Source organism: Sciurus carolinensis, chromosome X (genome assembly GCF_902686445.1).
Source record: "Sciurus carolinensis chromosome X, mSciCar1.2, whole genome shotgun sequence".
Taxonomy (NCBI): Eukaryota; Metazoa; Chordata; class Mammalia; order Rodentia; family Sciuridae; genus Sciurus; species Sciurus carolinensis.
The window spans coordinates 16,547,007-16,570,823 of NC_062232.1; the positions used below are offsets into that span (position 1 = coordinate 16,547,007).

The 23,817-nt window shown below is 38.2% G+C and overlaps 1 protein-coding gene across 1 annotated transcript in view; it reads left to right on the forward strand.

The window, feature by feature from the left end:
- Positions 1 to 786: 786 nt before the first annotated feature.
- The window catches only part of Klhl15 (kelch like family member 15), a 37,063-nt gene continuing 14,032 nt past the window's right edge, over positions 787 to 23,817 (forward strand). Inside the window, exons 1-2 of the mRNA XM_047535063.1 lie at positions 787 to 1,223; positions 17,838 to 18,549. Of these exons, the coding sequence (XP_047391019.1) occupies positions 17,845 to 18,549 (705 nt within the window). The 5' untranslated portion in view covers positions 787 to 1,223; positions 17,838 to 17,844. The remainder of the gene's footprint in view (positions 1,224 to 17,837; positions 18,550 to 23,817) is intronic.

Genomic DNA, 23,817 nt, shown 5'->3' on the forward strand with positions numbered 1-23,817 from the left:
AATGATGTCATTAGGCGCAGATCGTCACTTTTAAACAGGTAGCTATGGCAAAGCTTCCTCTACGCTGTTTCGGATTCCCCTACCCCGATCGTGTGCAAGATGTAAAAATACATTTTAAGGGCTTCCCAGCCTTAACTTGTGCACCGCAGTGGCTACGGGCCCACGGTTCCTGCAGGCGGAGGGACTGTTGCTAGGGGACCTGCACAGCCTAATGTCCCCAGCCTCGACGGCGGCGCTGCCGGGGAAAGTCCCGTGGGCTCGCGGCCGCAGCACCTGGCTGTCTCTCTTCCTCGGTGGGGCCCTGCTGCCGCCGCTTGCCAGCGGTGGGGATGCGGGACGCCGCCGGCGCGGGACAGCCCTCCCCCACCCGGTTCCCACACTCGCTCCCGCTCCCGTGGCGCCGGAAGTGACGCGCGCTAGGCTGAAAAATGGCGGCATTGGCGCTCGACCAGGGGGAAGGTAAACACCCTCCAGGCCGAGCGCTGGCCCCTTCGGGGCGCCAGCAGGGGCCCCGAGGGGGCCTCCTGGGTCTGCTCTCCACCCCTTAACTTCCCACCCTCCTCCCTGTCTCCTAGGTTGGCGGGTTTCCGCGTTGAGACTAAGGAGCACAGGGCCCCCTGCCGGCCAGCCCCGCCTCCCTGGGCGGGCCCCGGGCGGCTCCCGCGGCCCGCAGGGGGCGCGAGGCCCGGAGCGGCCCCTGGCTCGTGGCCCCGCACGCCCCGCCCCTTGCCCGCCCCTTTCCCGCCTTCCTCCACCCCCGGCGTGGGTGATCCTGAGCCTCGGCGCGCTTCGGGGCAGAAGCCCGGAGACGCCGTCGTCGACTCTGCCACCGTTGGCCCTTCTCCTGCTGTCGACGGCCCCTCATCCCCTTCCCCCGCTCGTGGCCCCAAGTCGGCCCTCCCGCCGAGCCCCGCTGGGCCCTGCGAGGCCCCCGGCGTTGGCAAGGCCGGCCCCGACGCCGTGCCGCCTTGCGCCTAGCCGGACTGTCTGGACTCGCGACTCAGTGCTGTCTTCTTTCCCAGGACTGGTTCCGAGGGGGCCGCAGGCACGCAGACTCGCCGCCCGCCGGAGCACTCCTGCCCGGCCCGGGAGCGGCCCCTTGTAGACGTTGGAGGAGCCTGTCGAGTGCCTTCCCGGCGCCCGACCGCCCACCGTTCGGCCGGCTGGCCCGCTTCTTCCTGATGCAGACTGCCGTCCACTAGAGGCTGGACAGGACCCCCGAGGTGCGTAGCCGCCCCTGGCCGCCGGCCTGCGGAGCCCGGGCTTCTCTCGCGGCCCCTAGCAAGGCGCGGATTCCGTGGCCCTCTGTACAGGTCTGAGTCAAACATTTGGTAGACGCCGGGACCTAATTTGTCTGAGTTTACTTAAATTGTTTGAAATCTAATTTTTTTTTTCAGAGAGAGAGAAAGAGGAAAAAAAAAAAAAAAAGGAAGAAGAATAATTCAGCCATTTTTTGCAGCACACAGCTGCAGGTACCATGATTATTTCTCCCCTAACCCGTTCCTTCCCTTTAAAAATTCTGAAATAGAACTCTGCGAAATGTTGAGGCATAAAGCGTGGAATGGGAAGGTCTGGGTTCGACTGGGTTACTGAGAAAATCGCGTGCTGAGCCTCGGCTTCTTATCCATGAAATCTAGCCAGTAATACCCACATCATAGGGTCGGAAGGACTATATGAGGTCATATATGTGAAAATAATCTATAGCTGTTAAGTGTTGTAAAAATGTAAGGCCATTTTTTAAGTAACCTTTGCCAGAGTGGTTAATGTTGTAGTGGCTAACTGTTGCTGCCTCTTTATTTCTATATTATAAGTATAAGCAAATAAGCATGTATTAGTGAAGCGGTGCTGAGAATCCATAGATATATAATAGTCACGTTGCTTGGCCTTCCCTCTACGAAACGCTAACTGCTTATTTAAATAACGGTATTCTTTAATTCAAATTTAATGTTACTCTAGGGCCTTGCTTTTCATGTTTCTAGGCCGCTGAGGCCCCTATTCTTACCCAGAATATTTATTTAACACCTTGCGTTTGTTTAGTCTTTTATATTTTCTGAATTTGTCTTCCTTTGTTAATCTGATTAAATTTTAATTTAGAAAATGCTTTTTAAATGTATATGCCCTGATTTTAATGTCTGTTTTTCATATCTAGGGAACAGGATGCCTGAATTCCTCTACCCATTTGAAAATTGTTTTTGAAGAGCTTATAAATGCATTCATGTTTCTGTGATTCTTAGTAGATCTAGAAATGTATAGCAAATTTCAGCTTTTGGGCATTTAATGTAATATTTATGTAATTTCTCATTTTTAATAACCACAACACTTAGTAGGTGCTTCAAGTTACTATCAGTGGTGAAGGATGTTCATTTTCACTCTTTACTGCTGATTAATTTGGGAAAAACATAAGATGGTAAATATTTGTGGTTTAAAAATGAAATTTATTTGCCAGAATTTGTATGTGTAACAGATCAGTATGGAATCATACTTCCTTGGCACATCAAAAATGTAGTATGGTTTGGTTTAAAAATGGTCCACAAAAAGTGAAAAGCTTTTTTTAGGTGTATTATTTTTAGCTAACAAATGGTTTTCTGAGTAGTTAGATGTTTCATTAAATTTATATTCCACTAGTAGTTCAATATCAGTTGTCTTCCAGAATATGCTTTTGTGTTTTATAAAAAGGCAGCATAATATAAGGCAGGCAAGATTAAAATTGCAAAAGGAAGAGCCTACTTTAAAGTGGTTGTTTTTATACATTGGTCTTATTGCTTGTCCTGAAGATAAAATTTTGGCAAATCACTGCTTTATTGGGAATTTCAGGGTTTGACCTCTGTTTTGATTTGGGTTATCTAGGGCTAAAATCTTGGAACCAGGGCTGGCTTGGCTTCATGGTTGTGCAAAAGAGACCAATACTTGTTTTAAAAACCTGCATGTAAAACTGGCATTGTACAATATAAAGGTGAATGGTAAAATTCATACTAATAATTTAAATTTTTAATTTTTCTTAGAATGACATAAAACAGCAAATAAAAACACATCATGACAAGTCAAGAGAGACCGAAGAAAGGAAAAAGCTTTATATTTTAGTATCTTTAACAACATTTTTTTCCTGCTTTTGAACAAGGCCCCCCTCCTGCAAGTGATGTTGTTGGCCCATTGTCAAGTTTGGCCTTTCCCATTGCAAATGTTTTGAGAGTGAATAACTTAACTGTAAGGAAAATGGATCTTTAGTTTGGAGAGGGGTGTGTGTGTGGATTAATTTATTAGCATATATTTCATTTCATTCAGAATGCTGTTCGCTCCTGTGAGTTTTTTTTTTAATTGAAGAGCAATGAAAGAGTCCTTGATGAGACAGTGTAGAACAGTAGTTAATCAGGAGGACTCTGAAGTCAGGCAGACCCCAGCTCCACAACCGATTAATAATCACAGTCTTGGGCAAGTTACTTAACCTCTGAGCTTTGATTTTTCTTACCTCTAAGTCAGTAATGGTTATAGAACATGGAGGGTTGTGAGGATTAAGTTTATCCATTCATCCCAGTATTAATTAAGCACTTCTTAATGTGCTAAGCACTGTTCGAGATGTTAGGGATACAACAGTCAATGAAACAAAATATATTATTATTATTATTTATTTTTTGTGGTACTGAAGATTGAACCTAGGGCCCTTTGTGTGCTAGGAAAGCACTCTACCACTGAGATACATTTCCAGTCCTTTTAAAAAATTTTGTTTTGAGACATTGTCTTGCCAAGTTGACTAGGCTAGGCTCAGCCTCCTGAGTAGCTGGGATTACAGTTGTGCACCACTGTGCCAGGCTAACAACAACAAAGATGTTTGAAGCAGTAGAGAAAAATAAAGCAGAGAAAGAAGATGGGATTATCTGGTAGGTAGGTTGGGTCAGATTTTGAAATTTTAAGAGGGTGTTTAGGGAAATGACACTGAAATAAAGATCTGAAGGAAGAGGTAAGTATCTGGAGAGTGATCCAGGCAGAGGGAACAGCAAGTAGAGAGGCCTTAAAGTGGGAGTGTGACTGTTTTTCAAGAAATAGCAGCAATAGGGAAGAGAATAAAAGGGTATTACAATTGTTATTTTAGGATTTTAGGAATTATTGGAACAATTCTCAGATCATCTCTATCATGGGTATATGTTGTATTGCTCTGGGTCCAAAAGTGGAAGTCTTGTTCAAAATTTGAAATTTTAACTTTGCACTTTTTGCTTTTTTTTTTTTTTTTTTTTAAGTCCGGGGCATAGAACCCAGGTCCTTGCATGTGCTAGGAAAATGCTCTACCACTGAAGTATATCCCCAGCCCAGAAATTTTAACTTTGGAATAAAGAACCCAGAAGTTGGGTGTGGTGGTGCACACCTGTAATGTCAGCAGTTTGGGATGCTGAGGCTGGAGGATTATGAGTTCAAAGCCAGCCTTAGCAACTTAACAAGACCCTAAGAAACTCGGTGATACCCTGTCTCTAAATAAAATACAAAATAGGGCTGGGGATGTGGCTCAGAGATTAAGCACCTCTGGGTTCAATCCCCAGTACCAAAAACAAGACAGAAAAAATGTAGAAAAGGCAAAATGTGTTCTCAGTTTTCTCTGTTTTAATATAAAAGATTCTTAAAGCTCATCTGGGTGAATCATTGAAGCAAATAAAAAGATAGAAAAATTATCCTTTGTCCTTGATAAGATCTTTGAATTTAGTTAATAATTCTGCATCATGGACTTTAAAAATTTGCAGGAAATAAGAGCAGATAGAAAAATTATCCTTTGTCCTTGATAAGATCTTTGAATTTAGTTAATGATTCTGCATTGTGGACTTTAAAAATTTGTAGGAAATCTGTATTATAACATCAAGACCTTCCAAAAAATTTAGTTTAGTTGTATAATTTTCTGATAACATGCTAACGTTACAGGATCTGTGATTTCATGCTAGAATGTAACTTAGAAGATTTGGGGGTTTATTTACCAATAGAGTCTTTTCCTAGAGTTTTCACTGGAGCCAATCTCTAAAGGTTAGGAAAGCTGTTTTCCATGACATCACTTTTGGACTACTTCTACTTGTAGTGAGGAATAAGCAGAGGAGCATTAAAGTATTCTGATGAAAAATAGTATTGAAACAGAGGTTTTTTTTTTTCTTAGAAGGTTTCTTGTATTGCAGGATGACTAAATGCTTAAACATACATGAAAGGTGAAATAATTTGGTTACTCGGTGCCAGCTTAGAGACTGGAGGAGTCAGAACCTTTTTTTTTTTTTTAATTACTGGGGATTGAACCCAGGAGCACTTTATCACTGAGTTATATCCTCAGCCCTTTTTATTTTTTATTTTTAGAAAGGGTCTTGCTAAGTTTCTGAGACTGGCTTTGAACTTGAGGATCCTCCTGCCTCAGCCTCCTGAATCACTGGAATTACAGGAATGCACCACTGCTCCCAGCTCAGAACCTTCTTAATAGTTTAGTTAACTGACCATTTGCAATTTGGTACTGAGTTATAAAAATATTTCTTATGGAAAGATTTCCAGTATTACACAAATTAAAATTAGCCCTCTTCTGATATTAAACTGTGTTGTTTCTTAGTTTGAGCAGTGTATCTCAGGGTAAAATGACTGCTAGAAAAGTCTTTCAAAATTTTCTTTCCTTTTAGACTCATACATTGATAAGTTGTGTTCTTCAAGATTGTTAAATTTGGACTGGGATTGTGGCTCAGTGCTGTGATTGTGGTTCAGTGGTGGAGTGCTTGCCTAGCACAGGTGAGGCACTGGGTTCAGTCCTCAGCACCACATAGAAATGAATAAAGGTATTATGTCCATCTATAACTAACAATGTGTGTAAAAAGAGGTGGTTAAATTTAAAGTTACTTTATAGGTTGTAGAAATCAGGAAAATATGATTCAGAAATTTTGTTTTTATACATAGTAAGCCTTATATTCTCTCTCTCTCTCTCTCTCTCTCTCTCTCTCTCTCTCCCCCCCCTCCTCTTCTCTCTCTCTCTCTCTCTCTTGCTTTTTTTTGGTGCTGGAGAGTGAGCCCAGGAACACTTAACCACTGAGCCACATTCCTAGCACATTTTATATATTATTTAGAGACAGTCTTGCTAAGTTGCTTAGGGCCTTGCTAAGTTGTTGAGTCTGGATTTGAACTTGTGATTGGGATTATGGGCTTGCGCCACAGTGCCCAGCTTGCATTCTTTTTTTTAATATTGCAAGTATGGCATTTTCTTTGTAGTCATCAAATTTGGTAGAACAATTTGAGGTTGAAGGTAGTATAAAACCATTTAAATTCTTCATTGAGGATAAGCATTAGCCTCTGAGGATCTAACTTTTGTACTGAATATGAATTTTCAGGTATCTGTGGGAAGAATGTGAGAGTGATAAATTACCACTTATGGTATAAGCACAGAGGTTAGTTAATTTGGAAACATCTTCTATTGCTCAGAATTTTGCCTTCAAATCAGAATGGCAGCCTTCTAACTGAAAAGGAAGCATTTAATTTCTTTGCCTTTAATTTCCTGTCCAACTTTACCTCCACCAGACTTCTTTCTTTACTATTCACTAGAGAGTTTGAACTGTTAGAAATTTCTGTGGTGTAAATAGTAGGAATAGTCTTCCAGGGCAGAGGTAGGAAGAGGTCGTGTGTGTGTATGTGTGGTCACTTATCTCTTATCACACCTTTAGTGGTATTCAGACTTTTTGGTCCCAGGACCTCTTTATACTCTTAAAAATTATTGGGATCCTAACAAAATTTGGTTCATGTGGATTATATTAAATTATATAGAAATTGATTTGTACTAGGAAATTTAAAAACTTATTCGTAATTCTTTTTTGAAAACCCACTAAATGGTTGCTTAGATCACATTTTACATTTTTTTTAAAAAATTTAAAATTTTTCTAATTTTAATTTTTTTTGGTACCAGGGATTGAACTCGGGGGCACTTAACCACTGAACCAGACCTTTTTATATTTTATTTAGAGACAGAGTCTCACTGAGTTGTTTAGGACCTCACTAAGTTGCTGAGGCTGCCTTTGAACTCATGATCCTCCTGCCTCAGCCTCCCAAGCTGCTAGGATTATAGGTGTGCACCACAGCACTCAGAACATTTTTTCTTTTTTTTGCAGTGCTGGGGATTGAACCCAGGGCCTTGTGCTTGACAGGCAAGCACTCTACCAACGGAGCTATCTCCCCAGCCCCCATTCAGAACATTTTTTATTAAAATAATTTAAAATAAGAACATGATGAGAAAAGTGGCATTGTTTTACAATTTTGCAGATCTCTTTAATGTCTGGTTTAATAAAAGACGACTCATCAGCTTCTGCATTCACATCATGAGTAAACTACTGGAGATCAGTTCAGTGAGAGAACAAAGGTGAAAGAGACAATTTTGAAAAATTATTTTGAAAATAATTTTTGACCTGGGGAGCCATTTTAGGGGACCAGACTCCCAGTCCTCCCTGAGGACTCCCATAGTTGGAGAATTGCTGTGCTAATCATTCTTATGCAAAAAAATGTGAGATTTACTTTCCTTTTTTAAATTAAAAGGATTTTTTTGCAGTGATGGGAATCAAACCAGTCTCCTGCATGCTAGTCAAGCACTCTACTACTGAGCTATACCCTCAGCCCCCTTTCTTTTGTCAGTACCAAGTTGATGAAACAAGACAAAGTTTTCAGTATTTCTTAGTAGTAAAAGTATCCTTGTAGTTTAGTCTAATTTAGGATCATTCCCCTTTTGAAAAAAACTTGCCATTTGAAATTCTGAAGGCCAAGCGTAGAGTATGTACATATTATTTATGAAACATAATTTCCCTTAGTCTGATGATCCATTTTGAAAAGTGAGTATGCAGAACATTAAACATTGTGTATGCCAGTAAATATATTTTCTTGAAGACCCTAATGGATTTTCCCCCAGCCTTCAAATAACTTATAGAATTATTTGAGTTTTGTGTTAATTTTATAATGATTAGTTCTGATAATTATTAGCTTCTCCCTTAAGTTGGTATAATTCTGTATTTAGAGAATTCTTAGGTATATGATTTTACATTTTTTTTTGTATTCTTACATTGCCCTTTTTCTAGTTATTTTCAACTTAAGTGTTTTTGTGTTGTAGTTTTATTCTTTTTTTTTTTTAAGCCTCGCTCATTCTAAGTCTTTTCTTTTTCATAGCATCCAGGGTATGAATTGTGAACAAGTTGGTTTTGTTTAATGTGTTTATTTGTAAATTTGGTTGTTTGATGCCTTAAACACTGATTTTATAGATCAGTGCTGTTCATTAGAATATAATTCAAGTCACATGCAGTTTAAAATTTTCTTATAGCAAGTTTTCTGAAAAGAAGAAACAGGTGAGATTAATTTTAGTTTATTTTAATATATGTCCAAAATATTTCAATATATAATCAATATAAAATTTAGCAAGACACTTTTACATACTTTATTTGATACTAAGACTTCAAAATACAGTTCATTTTATGCTTAAAGAATTTCAGTTTGGACTAGTCCCATCTCAAGTGATTGATAGTCTCATGGCTAGTGGCTTCTGAAACAGCATAGATATAGACTAACTTTGGTTAGGGCAGAAAAGCCAAAGGAGCCCACTATTAAAACTAGAAAATCATACTTTCATGATTAGAACAAATGGAAAACAAAGCTGTTACAAAATGATGTCCAGTGTTTTTGACTACCAGTACATCTCTTCATTGTGATAAACCCTAGAGAGGCTTGGGGTCTGTATGGAAGAGATTGAGGTGTCTTAAATCCCTCTGGTCTTGTTAGTGATGGGGAGCTTTAGGTAAGAGTTGGATAAAGGAAACGAGCATTGATGGACCTCTAGTGGGATGCCTTGCTCTGGGCTAGATATTTAATCAGTACCCCAACTCAGTCAGATTATTATTATTCCTAATATAAGGATGGAAACCAAGATCAGGAAATTAACAAAATTTCAAATTTATCGGGGTCACAAAAGTGGTAAGTACTAGTAAATACTTTGATTTCAAAGATTGTTCTCTTTCTAACCAAACTTTTTTTTTTTTAACAAATCAAATTCTAGTCTTAACTTTTTATGTAAATGGTGCTGGTGATCAAACCTAGGGCCTCTCACATACTAGGCAAGTGTTCTACCACTGAGCTACACCCCCAGCCCTTTAACTCTATTTCTTTTTTATTTTTAATATACTTTTTAATTTGTTCTAATTAGTTATACCTGACAGAGTGCATTTTGACACATCATACATAAATGGAGTATAACTTCTCATTCATCTGGATGTACATGACGTAGGTTTACACAGGTCATGTAATCATATATGCACATAGGGTAATCTTTAACTCTATTTCTAATGAATTGTATGACCTTGACTAAAAAGTCATCTCTGCTGGATACAGTGGCTCACACCTGTAATCCCAGTCAGTCAGGAGACTGAGGCAACAGGATTGTAAGTTTGAGACCAGCCTCAGCAATTAGCGAGGAGTTCAGTAATTTAGTGAGACCCTGCCTCAAAATAAAAAAATAAAAGGACTGGGGCTGTCACTCAGTGGTAAAACACCCCTGGGTTCATTCCCCAGTACCAAAAAAAAAATCTTTTCACCTGTGAACCACGTCTTTATCCAGTTACAGTTGGTCTGGGTCCCAAAAAGGTGGACCATGGTTAGAAATGGTGTCACTAGGGAGAAGAGTTTCTCTGAAGTTAACTGGGTCAGGTTTATTATTTAACTCCCAAGTTTAAGGGTTAGGATTATTTGACCTCCAGTAGTACCAAGTGAAGGGACATAGCAGTAAGCACTATATTATAGTGTACTTAGGGACCATGAATCATGCTAAGTGCTATACATGTATTAACTCATTAACTCACAGCAACCTATGAGGTACATTCTATTACTATTAGTACCTCCTTTTACAGATGAGGATATTAGAGAACAGAGAAGCTAAGTAGTTGCCCCAAGGTCACAGAGCTAATAGGTAGAACCAGCATTCAATCTTTGCTATCAGACTTCAGACCTGTACTGTAACTATATCATGTTGGTCAGTTAAGTTAATCACTGAACATTCCATTGTTTTCTACTTTGTACACACTTCCCTTAAAAGTGTAAAATACAAGCTGGATATGATGGCATACACCTGTAATACTGGTGATTTGGTAGGCTTAGGCAGGAGGATCTAGAAGTTTGAGGTCAGCCTTGGCAATTTAATGAGACTCTGTCTCAAAATTTTTAAAAAGGTAAAATATACTGCTGCTCTAACACTGTTAGTCTTACTAATAGGTGCACTAAACTTTTCAGGTAGAAAAGAAGTTACAAATTAGCTATCAAGTTGTAGCTCAGTGGTAGAGCACTTGCCTAGTACGTGTGAGGCACTGGGTTCGATCCTCAGCACCACATAAAAATAAATAAGTAAAATAAAGGATAAAGGTATTATGTCCATCTACAGCAACAAGAAAAATCAAAGCAAATAAGCTCGTAAATTGGTTTTAGAGGTTGGTTCAGATCAGGTAAACTTTGCAAATGCATTGGTAAGACTTTAAAAGTAGCTATAGTTTATTTACTTTGCATATTTACATAAGTGCATTACATATCTGTGAGGTCATGTGAAAAGTAGAAGAATAAATGAGAATTTTATGACTCCAAAGTTTAGAGCTGGACATGGCGATATGCACCTATAATCCTAGCTGCTTGTTTGGCTGAGGCAGGAGCATCACAAGTTCAAAGTCTCCCTCAGCAACTTAGTGGGACCCTTTCTCAAAATAAAAAAGGGCTGGGAATGTGGCTCAGTGGTTAATAAGCACTCTTGAGTTCCATCCCTAGTACTGGGGGGTGGGGGTTCTGTAGAGCAGTTGACTAGCATGTGCGAAGGCCTGGGTTCAGTCCCTAGTACTGGGAAAAGAAAAAAAGTTTAGAAAGCATCACAATCTAATGCTCTAATTTTTACAGATGCAGAATGAAGGCCAAGAAAGTTTAAGTAACTTTAATCAGAGTAAATATATTTCTGTTTTAAAACTTTTAGTTAGGGCCCTTGATTTTAATAGGAGAAATCATCTGAGGTAGTAAAATGGGGGAATTTGCTCTTAGGAATATAAGGATATCTCTCACAACCCAAGACCAGACATAGACCTGGGTCTGGGGACTGGAACATGAAGGTGTTAAGAAGCACTCCCCATCCTCTCATCTTGGCTTTCTTCTTGTTCAGTTGGCTGTCTTTCTCTGATACTTAGCCCACATGGCAGGCAGAAATGGATACCTACAGCTGCTCTTTGACATGTTCCAGTCACACAGTCAGTGCATGTCTGTCTCTTTTTCCCTTTCTTTCTTCTCTCCCCTCCCCTAAATTCTAAATTCTTGACAAAAGGGTGTTCATCTTGATTCATATTTCCTATCCTGGTCTGACCATATGTGACTACGGCCAGAACTAGGGAGTGGAAACCTGCCTGCTAGTAATCCCTTTCAGCAGGCTGGATGCCTAGAGGAGTCTGCCTCCTCCCCTACTTCATTGCCTTATGATATTTTCACATACTATCCAGAACCCGAATTATTATTTTTTTTTTTGAGAAAGCATAGTATCTTCTTTTATTTTTTGGTGTTGGGCTCAAACCCAGGGCCTTGTGCATACTAAGAACTCCCTCTACCACTAAGCTATATCTCTGACCCCTGTATCTCCTTTTAAAAGTTTCCTTTAGATAGAGTATCTTTTAGAAAGATGAATATTAGCTTTCCAAATAGTGGTAACTTTTGAATAGAGAGGATTGTTTTCACATGAAGTGAAATATATAGTATTCTATATAACAGATTAATGAAACAGCACAAGTCTACTCTCAAGTATATGAATGTTGTTGTTCAGCCTTGTTATTAAATATTCATTAAGTCATTATATCTTGACAAACCAGAGTGACAATTGGTGACCATAATAACCCTGAGAAAGATTATGAAATGCCAGACTTTTCATCCAGTTTAATTTCTTGTTTTTATTCTATATTGAAAATTGATAATTAGCATGATATTGATAGCCCTCTAGTATCAAGAATGTTTGTTTATCCATTCACCACTGTATGAGGTTCCTTTTGTTCATTTTTGTACGTATGCTTTATTTTACTTGAGAAATTCTAAGCTCATTGATTTTACTTTTAAAAATAATTCAGAGCCAGGTGCATAATCCTGGTGACTCAGGAGGCTGAGATAGTGGGATCACAAGTTTGAGGCCAGCCTCAGCAATTTAGCCAGGCCAAAAGCAATTTAGTGATACCCTAACTCAGAATAAAATAAAAAATAAAAGGAATATAAATAAGTAAAAAAGGGTAGAGGACTGGGGATGTGGCCCAGTGGTTAAATGCCCCTGGATTCAATCTTCAGTGCCTAAGTAAAGAAGTAGAAATAAGTAAAAATAATTCAGAAAAACAGGGCCACATTGATAACTTGCTTTAATTTTGAATGCATTAGTAAAGTAGTTCTGATAAGCATTGATTACATTGTCTAAAATATTTTCCCCAAATTATAGATAAAGCCCTCTTGTGTTTTACATTCCCAAAATAAAACTACATAGTTACTTTTTTTTTTTAAGATGAGGTCTTGCTTTAGGTAGCCCTAAAATGCCTGGGCTCAGGTGATCTTCCTGGCTCAGCCTCCCAAGTAGCTGGGACTGTAGGCACAGACCACCACGACTGGCTGAAATTATAGTTTTTGATTAATGGAGTACTAATTAAATTTCTGATATTAGTTTCATTTTGAGAATACTTTGCTGTCTTAGATAAGTAAACATTTAATGTGGTAGAATCAATAGGAGTTAGAGACAAATGGGGGTCAGTCATGGTGATGCATACCTATAATCCCAGTTACTTAGGAGACTGAGGCAGGTGGATCACAAATTTGAGATCATCCTCAGCAACTTAGTGAGACCTTGTGTCAATATTAAAAGTTGAATAAAAAATCTAAAAAGCCTTAGGATGTAGCTCAGTGGAAGAGTGCCCCCAGAGTGCCCTCAGTACTATAAGAAAAAGACACAAATATAGAGAACGAGGTACCTAAAATGCCTCTTGATAAGATGGAGAAATACAAGATTAAAAAAAAACTGGTTAAGGGGATAATAGAATTAGGATTCTGTTTAGATATGTTGATTTTGAAATCACAAAATGGGATCATCCCTAAATAGGCACCTAGAAGTGTCTACTAGGCAATTGATTAAACCTATATAGGACTGAAGTAAGGATAGAGATTTGGGCAGATGATCAAGGTATTGGTGAAAATAGGTCTTAGTAGAAACCATGAATTTAGCTGAGATCATTTAGGGAGGTTCAGTGTTTAGATGAGAAAAGAGCAAGAACAGAATCCTAGGCAATAAGAACATTTAAGGAAAACAAGCCCAAGAAGGATATTGAAATGAGCAGCCTAAGAATAGGAAGAGAAACAGGAGAACAATGTCATGGAACTGAGAGAGAACCCAAGGGCATTAAGTCGTGCTAAAGAAGGATCCAGGGAAGTAGAGACTAGGAAGTGACCATTGGATTTGGCAATTAGGGGCTTTTAAAGATTTTTAATAGGCTTTAAAAAACAATAATACACTCTCATTGCACATAAATTAAAACATGCAGATTGGCAAATAGGAAAGAACAAAAAGTAAAACTGCCTGATACTCTCCCAAGACAACCACTTTTAACATTTTCAGTGTAGTTTCTTTTTGACTTTTTTCTTAGTAAAAATATGACCTCTCTGTGATAACTATTGATTAAATGGGTTAAAATGTCAAGAAGTTAAATGTGGTGTCATAGACAGTATAACAAAGTACTAATTGTAGTGATCACCTCCTTATGAGAGTGGAGGAGTGGTGCAATTAATGTGTCTATGGAAGCCAACTTTTCCCTCTCAGCAACTAAGACTCAGCCACATTCAGTGTATGGAGGAGATTCCTAAATGGTGCATATCTCCATACCTAACGTAGAGCGTAACACACAGAAATGTTCTTTTAGTAATGGACGAGGTATTTATTGGTAATAGAGTAGTGAGATTAGTGGGAACAACCTCCCTAAAGAAAGGTACAGCAGGTGAGAGTAGTCGTCTGTGTTGTCTGTTGTTTCACTCGTTCATTCTAACACCCAGAAGAAAGAAAGAAAACTTGGGAGATTGGGTTTCAGCATTGCCCTTTGTGGGGATTCAGAGCCATAGGTGTTGGCTGCCATATGCTTTTTTTTTTTTTTTTTTTTTTTTGCGGTACTGGGGATCAAACTCAGGGCCTTGTGCTTGCAAGGCAAACACTCTACCAGCTGAGCTATCTCCCCAGCCCTGCCATATGCTTTGATTGTACTCTTCTAGGCTGACCTGGTCTGTGGATGGTGGTCCAGCAGATAGCTCAAACATTCCCAGATCATGAGATGTTACAGACAGTGCTTTAAAATTGGTGTAGTATCCCAGAAATTTGTCCATATCAGTTGTCCTTAGTTTGGGAGCTTCTTTTGTTGTACATGAATGCACACCAGCAGGGAATACCCTCGCAGCTATTCAAACAAAACAAAACAAAACAAAAACCCGTAAGGCACTGAAGGTCCCCCCTGAAATTAAAGGATCAGTCAACATAGTTTTGTTTTAGCAGGGAAGATATGGAGGACAGGCAAAGGGGAAAGGGAAATGTAGGTCCTGGCAAGAAGAGTGATTGCTCTGATATGGGAAGGTCTAAGCTGGAAGATGACAGGTAAAGTTAAGAAATGATATATCAAATGAAAAAAAGAGGAGGAAGGTTAAGTGCAAAGTTTAAGATTAAGATGGTTAAGATTCCAGATGTGTGCCAGGTGCAGTAGCACATACCTGTAATCCCAGTGACTCAGGAGGCTGAAGTAGGAGGATCTCAAGTTCAAGGCCAGCCTAGGCAACTTAGTGAGACCATGTCTCAAAATAAAAAAGGATGTGACTTGGGTGGTATGGTGCCCCTGGGTTCCATCCCTAGTACTGAAGAAGAAAAAGTTCAGGTGCCAACCAGTTCTGTATCAGGTCAGGTCCTAGAGATTTTCGAGTAGAGTGTGCAGTGGAATTAGGGGGAATTTATGAGGTGGTTAAGAAGCTTTGACTCTCAGTTTTTGAATGGGTTATCTTTGGTGAAAGTTGAGTAGGAGAAGCTGACTTAGAGGTGCTTGTATGTCAATGTGAGTGGGAGAGTGATTGATTAGGAGGTATGTATTAGATAAGTAACAAGGGGCAATAGAAGATGGATTTTTATCTCATTGAAAGGCCAAATTTTAGCAAAAGGATAGATTTTTTAAAGCCAAGAGAAATTTAGGTCTGTAAGCTCTAGAAGAGTTTTTTTTTTTTCTAAGATGGGGTGGGGTTAGAAATAGGATTAGAAGGCAGGAGGCTTGGCAGCTGTGACTTTGAGGAAAACTTTGTCATATTATTTAAGTCAGGATGTGGAGGGAACTTTTGGACCAACATGAGCATATAAGGAAGATTGTGTACATCAAAGCAAAGTTCTACAGGGCACAGTGGAAAGGGTTGGAAATGCATTCAGGAATGGAGGAGGGATGATTAGGGAGGAAGATGGGAACTGTGTGAGGATTCAAGTTAAGAACAGGATAAGGGGCTGGGTTGTAGCTCAGTGGTAGAGTACTTGTCTAGCATGTGTAAGACTCTGGGTTCAATCCTCAGCACCACATAAAAATAAATAAAGGTATTGTATCCATCTACAGTTTAAGAACAGGATAGGTAGGTAGAGCTTCATGTGCAAAGGAGAAAATTGCTTTATCAGCGGTGTAATAGACTTAATTTTTCCTGCTTCACTTAGATCTAATTTTATTATTTTTTGTGATGTCGGGAGTCGAACCCAGAGGCTTGCATATACTAAACACACATTCTACTACTGAGCTACATCCCTAGCTCTAGATCTAATTTTAACTGCCTTACCTTTATTTCTCTGATATGCAAAGATTGGTTTAATTTCCATTAAAATTATATATGTATAATTTAAGTATAAAAGCAATATATTGTTTTTAAAATAAGATAAATGAGGTAAGTAAAAAAGGAAACGATAAACACCTCTTGAAATCCCACTTACCTGGGAACATCATTTTTGGTATCTGTCTTCCAGATTTTTTTTTTTTTATTTAAAAAAATTTTTTTATAGTTGTAGATGGACACAATACCTTTTATTTTATTTATTCATTTTTATGTGGTGTTGAGAATCGAACACAGTGCCTCATACATGCTAGGCAAGCGCTCTACCACTGAGCTACAACCCTAGCCCCCAGATGTTTTTTTTATCTAAGCAAATACGTGCATATTTAATTTAAAAAATGTTGTAGATAGACACAATACCCTTTTTTTATTATTTATTTATGTGATGCTGAGGATTGAATCCAGTGCCCCACACATGTGAGGCAAGTGCTCTACCACTGACCACAACCCTAGCCCCTTATATTTAGTTTTTGAAGATATACTCAGTATAATGCAGTCTCCTGCTTTTTTAGTATAATATCTAATAAAATATCCTTTGTCAGAAAGGTAGATTGTTGGGCTGGGGATATAGCTCAGTTTATAGAGTGCTTGCCTGTCAAGCACAAGGCCCTGGGTTCAATCCCCAGCACAGCAAAAAAAAAAAAAAAGAAAGGTAGATTGCTGCCATCATTCTTTTGTGTGTGAGTGTGGAATTGAACCTAGGAGAGTTCTACTTCTGAGCCACATCCCCAGTCCTTTTTAATAAAATTTGAGACAGGGTCTTGCTGAATTGTCTAGGTGGACTCTGAACTTGTGATCCTCCTGCCTCAGTCTGGTTTTTTGTTTTTTGGGTTTTTTTTTTTTTTTGGTACTAGGGGTGCTTAACCACTGAATCTCATCCCTAGTTCTTTTTTTTTTATTTTGAGACAGGGTCTCATTAAGTTTCTTAGGTACTTGCTAAGTTGCTGAGGCTAGCCTTGAACTTCTGATCCTCATGCCTCAGCCTCTGGAATTGCTGGAATTACAGGCATGCACCACCATGCCCTGCTTCTACCATTATTAAATGTTATAGTAATCCATTAAAGAACTGCAACATATTTATTTAATAGTTTGTTGTTGGATTTTTAAATATTGTTATTGTTTTTCAAACGGTTTCATGATGTTGCCCAGACTGACCCTGAACTCATGGGTTCCAGTGACCTTCTTGTCTCAGCCTCCTGAGTGACTGGGACTGCAGGCATGTGCTGCTATACCCAGCTACTCTCTCTCTCTCTCTTTTTTAATTATAAATAAGGCTAGAAAGAAAGACCTTGTATATACAATTTGACATATTTATCTGATTGTTTCCATTGGGTAAATTTCTTTTGACGTAATTTCTTTTTCGTCTCTTTTTCTCCAAATTTAATATTTGGCTATGAAATCCTTTTTGTGTTACTCACTTTGGAACATGTTTGAATTTTATTTGATGAAGCCAGGTGTGGTTGTGAATGCCTGCAATCCCAGTGACTTGGGAGGCTGAGGCAGGAGGGTTGCAAATTCAAAGCCAGTCTCAGCAACTTAGGGAGGCCATAAGCAACTTAGTGTGACCCAACCTCAAGATAAAAAATGAAAAGGGCTGGGGGATGTGACTCAGTGGTTAAGTGCCCCGGATTCAATCCCTTCTTCCAAAAAATAAATAAATAAAAATTTATTTAATGAGCAGTGTAAAGTTGATGGAATAGGCAAATATTGTTTGTAAGTTAACAATTTACCATTGTTTGATAGACACATTTGTAATGAATTATTTTCCTTAGTAGGGAAGTTGAAAACATTTGTCTTAAAACCTTTAGGTTGCCTTCTCCTGAAGGATCTGTACAGTTAGGACTTAGCAGAACTGAGATAATTTTAAAAAATAGTTAAATAGTTAATAATGTCTTCTGAAGGCATGGAAATGATTAACACTATTTTCTTTGATTACTTTTTTCCAGGTGATTCATGGCAGGGGACGTGGAAGGATTCTGTTCCTCCATCCATGACACCAGTGTCTCTGCTGGGTTCAGAGCACTGTATGAGGAGGGATTGCTTCTTGATGTCACTCTGGTTATTGAAGATCATCAGTTCCAGGCCCATAAAGCACTCTTGGCCACCCAGAGTGATTACTTCAGAATCATGTTTACTGCAGACATGAGGGAACGAGATCAGGACAAAATTCATTTGAAAGGTCTAACTGCTACTGGTTTCAGCCACGTCCTTCAATTTATGTACTATGGAACTATAGAACTGAGTATGAATACTGTTCATGAAATTCTTCAGGCTGCCATGTATGTGCAACTAATAGAAGTGGTGAAGTTCTGCTGCTCTTTTCTCTTAGCCAAAATCTGCTTAGAAAATTGTGCAGAAATAATGAGACTCTTAGATGATTTTGGTGTAAACATCGAGGGTGTCAGGGAGAAGCTGGACACCTTTCTGCTAGACAACTTTGTGCCACTCATGTCCAGGCCTGACTTCTTGTCCTATCTGAGCTTTGAGAAGCTCATGTCTTATTTGGATAATGATCATCTGAGCAGGTTCCCAGAGATAGAGCTGTACGAGGCTGTGCAGTCTTGGCTGCGGCATGATAGAAGACGCTGGAGACATACCGATACCATCATTCAGAACATCAGGTTTTGTTTGATGACCCCATCCAGTGTTTTTGAGAAGGTTGGTGCATTTGAAAGCAATAGACAGGACTCATCATTTAGTTAAGGCAGTATGTCTTTATAAATAAGATTCCCAGACTTGGTCAGGAACCAAAAAATGAAATGAATAGTTTGTAAGAATAGTTTATATATAAGAAACCTGATATTGTTGTAGCTTATGCATTTAGGTTTTTTAAAATACATTTTGTGGGTGAAAATGAGGTAGGTAGAATAGATTCATTTTTAAAAGTACTTTTAAAGTTGAATCATAATTATTTGATATAAATTATTGTAAGTTTGCTTTAGCTTTTCTTTTCACAAAGTAATTAAATCTGAACTGGGTCAGGCTAACTATTTTTAAAAATGAATTTAAGTAATACATGCTGGAATTGGTATTAAGTTTTACAATTTTTTATGGTATACACTAATACAGTTTCTTATTCCTCTAAAATATAGTTGGGCCACATAAAATAACTCTTGAAAGCCAATAGGCCATGTTAGATTTTAGATTTTCTTCCCTACTCTCACCTAGTTCTGTCCCCCCCTCCCTCATTTCACTGTGAACACTAACTAAATTTCACCGTGAAAACATGTTATATGTCTAAAAACATTTTGGTGTTTCTAAGCAAGTAACTATAAATCCTTTATCTGCATTAATCAAACATCACTGCACATATTATCATGTAAATAATTCTTCCTTTAAAATACTCTTTCTTCAAAACAGCCTTGGCCTTTTTGCATGTAAGCATTTTCATTTTTATATCAAGAGTCTCACTTGTGATCCATTCTTGCCCAAAGGAGAGAGAGCAGTTTCAGTAATTGCTTAACTTAATTGGTTTCTAATCACATGGTTACCTCTGGGGCTCTGTTTACCTCTTGCATCTTTTCTTCTTTCTAGAAAGCACACAAAGCTTGGTTGACATCCTTCATGTTAAATAATTCCTCAGCTTTAGTTACTAGACCTGGTGATAAAAATATAATATTTGCAAAGGAGGGTTGTTTATGCCATTTGAAAAATAAACAAATTTGCGCCTTTGAATAATACTCAGTGGCCTGGCATGTGTTTTTTTCCTCTGGAATGCTATGAACTGTAATTATCTTGTACATTTAATAGAGAACTGAGTTTTGTGTGATTTTATCTTTATTCTCTGAATATATTGATATGATAGGAATAATTGAAATTTAAGAATAATCTTCATCATCTTCATCATCATCTACTTTTTTTTGTTGTTTTTTGTGGTACTTGAGACTGAACCCAGGGGTACTTTACCACTGAGCTACATCACCGGCCCTTTATCTTTTTTCTTTCTTAATTTTGTGACAGGGCCTTGCTAAGTTGCTGAGGCTCGCCTTGAACTTGCAATCTTCCTGCCTCAGCCTCTGAATCACTGGGATTACAGATGTGCACCATCATGCCCAGCAAGAATATACTTCTTAATTATTCTTTTTGTTCAGTGAGAATTAGCTACACATCAACTGTGTAAATAACTTGCTCTGTTGTTTTGATATTTTTCCTTATTATTAGGTTTTTTTTTTTTGTTTTTTTTTTTTTTTTGGTACTGGGGATTGAACTTGGGGGCACTCAGTCATTGAGCCACATCCCCCGCCCCCAGCCCTATTTTCTATTTTATTTAGGGACAGGCTCTCACTGAGTTGCTTAGTGCCTTGCCGTTGTTGAGGCTGACTTTGAACTCCTGATCCTCCTTTCTCAGCCTCCTGAGCTTCTGGGATTACAGGTGTATGCCAGTGCACCCAACCTTTACTATTGTTTTTATTGTTTTCTTTCCCTGGAGAATTCTGTTTTGTCTTTATAAGTTAAGTGTAGATACTTTCCCACTACTAAAATAAAATCCCTCCAACTGCATTCTAGGTGGAAGTACTTGTGAAACAGAAAATTAAATTACATCTCTTATGTGGGACAGTTTGATGTAGAATTGACGACAGTGATTGATTTGAGTCCTCAGTTACAGAGCTTTTTTACATTCTAGTCATCAGCTCAAGGTAGTAACAGTGACTAAAATTTTTATTATTTTATTACTTTGAGCTTTATTATAGTTTAACAAAATGTCATAATTATTTGTAGAGAATTATACCAGCAAAGAATTTTCACTATAGTCTATTTATTAGATCACGGAAGGAAATAATACAAATGTCTTTTAATTAATTATTTGGTACTCGAGATTGAAATCAGGGGCGCTTTACCACTGAGCTACTTCCCAGCCCTTGTTTATTGTTATTTCGTTCTAATTGGGAGTTTTGCTTCTTTTTGTTTGTTTTTGTTTTTGAGACAGGTTCTCACTGAGTTGCTTGAGGCCTAAGTTCCTTAGTCTGGCATCAAATTTGCAATCCTGCCTCAGCCTCCCAAGTCACTGAGAGTACAGGTGTGCATCACTGAGCCAAACAAAATAATTGTTAAAGACTTCTTATCAATAAAAGTTACAATTTTTCTTTGATGACAAGTAGTAAATTTTGTACCTTTCATAAATTTATAAAAGCAAATCAATAATAGTACTTCTATGTATTTATAGGAATTATTTTAAAATGTTGCCAGGTATAGGAAACGTGTATTCACCTTAGGGAGTAGAGTGTTATCTAGGCTTCAGTCTCAATTTCACTATTAACCATCGTGACCATGGACAAATTGCTTTGTCTTAGTTCCCTCATTATTAAAGTGACTAAAATTTAATAGTTTTGTAAATTGTAGAAAATATCAGTTGGACCGTCTGATGGATTCCTTTGACATCTACAGCACAGGAGGTAGTTCTTTCCATTGTCTTGGTATTGGGAGTTTTCAGAATAAATGTGTTATTAAGACTTCCTTCTGGAATTACTTTCTTAGGAAAACTTAACTAAGGACTCAGCCAGATAAAATTTTCAGTTTTTTGTAATATAAATCTTTTCAGTTTTACTTTAATAATATTGGTAAAATAAGTGGAAAGTAGCAAGTGATTCTTGCCTTAATAGTTCATGAGGTTTGTTTATCAAAGGAATTTTATGGGTTTCTAAATGTTGAAAAACACTAAAGTAGGCAGATTTGAGATCTTATATCTAGAAATGACTCCAGAAACCAAACTTAATATGGAACATTTGGTTGGACAATAAGAATTTAGAGTATTTGCACCATACCTATTTTGATTTCCTTGAAAATAGGGCCTGGGGCTGGGTTGTAGCCTAGTAATGGAACACCTGCTTAGCATGCTTACAAGGCTTGGGTTTTGTTTTGTTTTGGTACAGTAATAGGGATTGAACCAGAGGGGCTACATCCCCAGCCCTTTTTATATTTTATTTAGAGACAGGGTCTCGCTGAGTTGCTGAGGCTGGCTTTGAACTTGTGAACCTCCTACCTTGGCCTCTCCAGCATCAGGGATTGCAGGTGTGCACCACCACACTGGCAAGGCTTGAGTTTTGATCCTAGCACAACAACAATAACAAAAAGAAAATAAGTCCCAGCTACTTTTCCTGTACTCAGCAAAACTACATGTTTCAAGGCCATTTTAACATCCATTATATATGCATGGGCCTCAGAAAGGGCATAGAAATAAAGCCATGTTGTATCCATGCTATTCCTTTCTTAGTAAGAGAATCTTCATGGGGAAAAGTATCAGACAGTTTTAACTTGTGGTTTTATCCTATTTGCTGAAATTTAGAAAAACATTTTTAAAAATATTTCTTTAGATGTTGATAGACCTTTATTTTATTCATTTATTTATATGTGGTGCTGAGAATCGAACCCAGGGCCTCACACATGCTAGGCAAGCACTGTACCACTGAGCCACAACCTCAGCCTCAGAAAGATATATTTTGATGGGCACTTTTTGTCTTTAGCTTTAAAGTGTTTTAAATTCACTTATGAGACTTTCTGAACTTAGAAAACAACTGAAAGAAGAGTAGAATGATCACCCATAAACATATCACGTAGGTTAATAGTTAACATTTTGCCTTATTTGCTAGATAGGTAGAGGGTGTGTAGATGTTGTGTATAATTTGTTTTGTTTGGCTTTGTTTTTTTTGCTAAACCATTTCAAAGAAAGTTGTAGACATCATCCCTAACTACTTCATCAGGCATGTTCCAAGATGAAGGATATTATCCTATGTAGCCATAATAATATTGTCACACCTAAGGAAATTAACAATTCCTTAATGTCTTATAACATCTAGTCCATTTTTGGATTTTCTCAGTTGTTCCAAAAGTGTCTTTATTTTTAAAAAACTTCTTTTCATGAACTAGGATTTAACACGAAGGTTCACGTAGCACATTTGGTTATTGTCTTTGAATCTAGAATTGTCTCTCTTTTCCCCATTTATCATAGGATGTTCAAACATTAAAAAAATTGAAAGTCTAGTAAACACCTGTATATGTAGATTCAAGGACTGTTACATCTGCCATATTTGCTCTGTAACCCTTGCAAATAAGTTGTAAACATCAGGATACCTCACTCCTGAATACTTAAACCATAGTTTTCCTAAAAATAAGAACTTTTTCCTACATAAGTACAATACTGTTCCACCTAGGAAGATTGAGACATCCCAAATAGCTAATCCATATTCACATTTTCCCAGTTGTCTCCAAAGTTCACTAGAATCTAGTCATGGTTTATGCATTGCTTTTGGCTATCATGTGCTTTCCTAATATAGAACAGTCCCCCAGTACCCCACTTACTTTTAAGAACAACCGGACACCCATTGTTTTAGGGTGTCCCACATTCTGGATGTGTCTAATTATTTTCTTGTGTTGATGTTACATTAGTTCCCCTAGTCCCTTTATTTCCTGTTAACACAGCAACTTTTTAGCATCTTATTTTTCAGGAAAATATTATTGTATTGCCAGAGGAAAAACTTGTAAAACCACTTAGCAACTTTGATCAAACTAAGAAATCACCATTCTTTTTGTATTATGAGACCAGGTGACCCAATTCTATGAACAAAATTATGAAGAATTTTATTCACACTAATCTATGCTAGGTTTTTTTTTTTTAGAGTCATGGAATTTCTCTTCCTTTTAAAAATTTTAGAATTCTTCAGTTTATTGAGATTAAAACTAGCTGAAGTGTCAAAATTGAAAGATTCCTTCTTATAAAAAATCAGTGTGGGTGCTAGGGATATAACTCAGTGGTAGAGCATGTGCTTAGCATGTGCAAGGCTCTGGGTTCAATCCTAGCACCCCCCGACAAAAATCACTGTGTACCTGAGTCTAGAACTGTGTTGTTCAGTATAGTTGCTACTGGTAGTTATTGAACACTTAAAATGTGACTAGTCTGAACTGAGATGTCAAACAGTAAAATGACAAAAA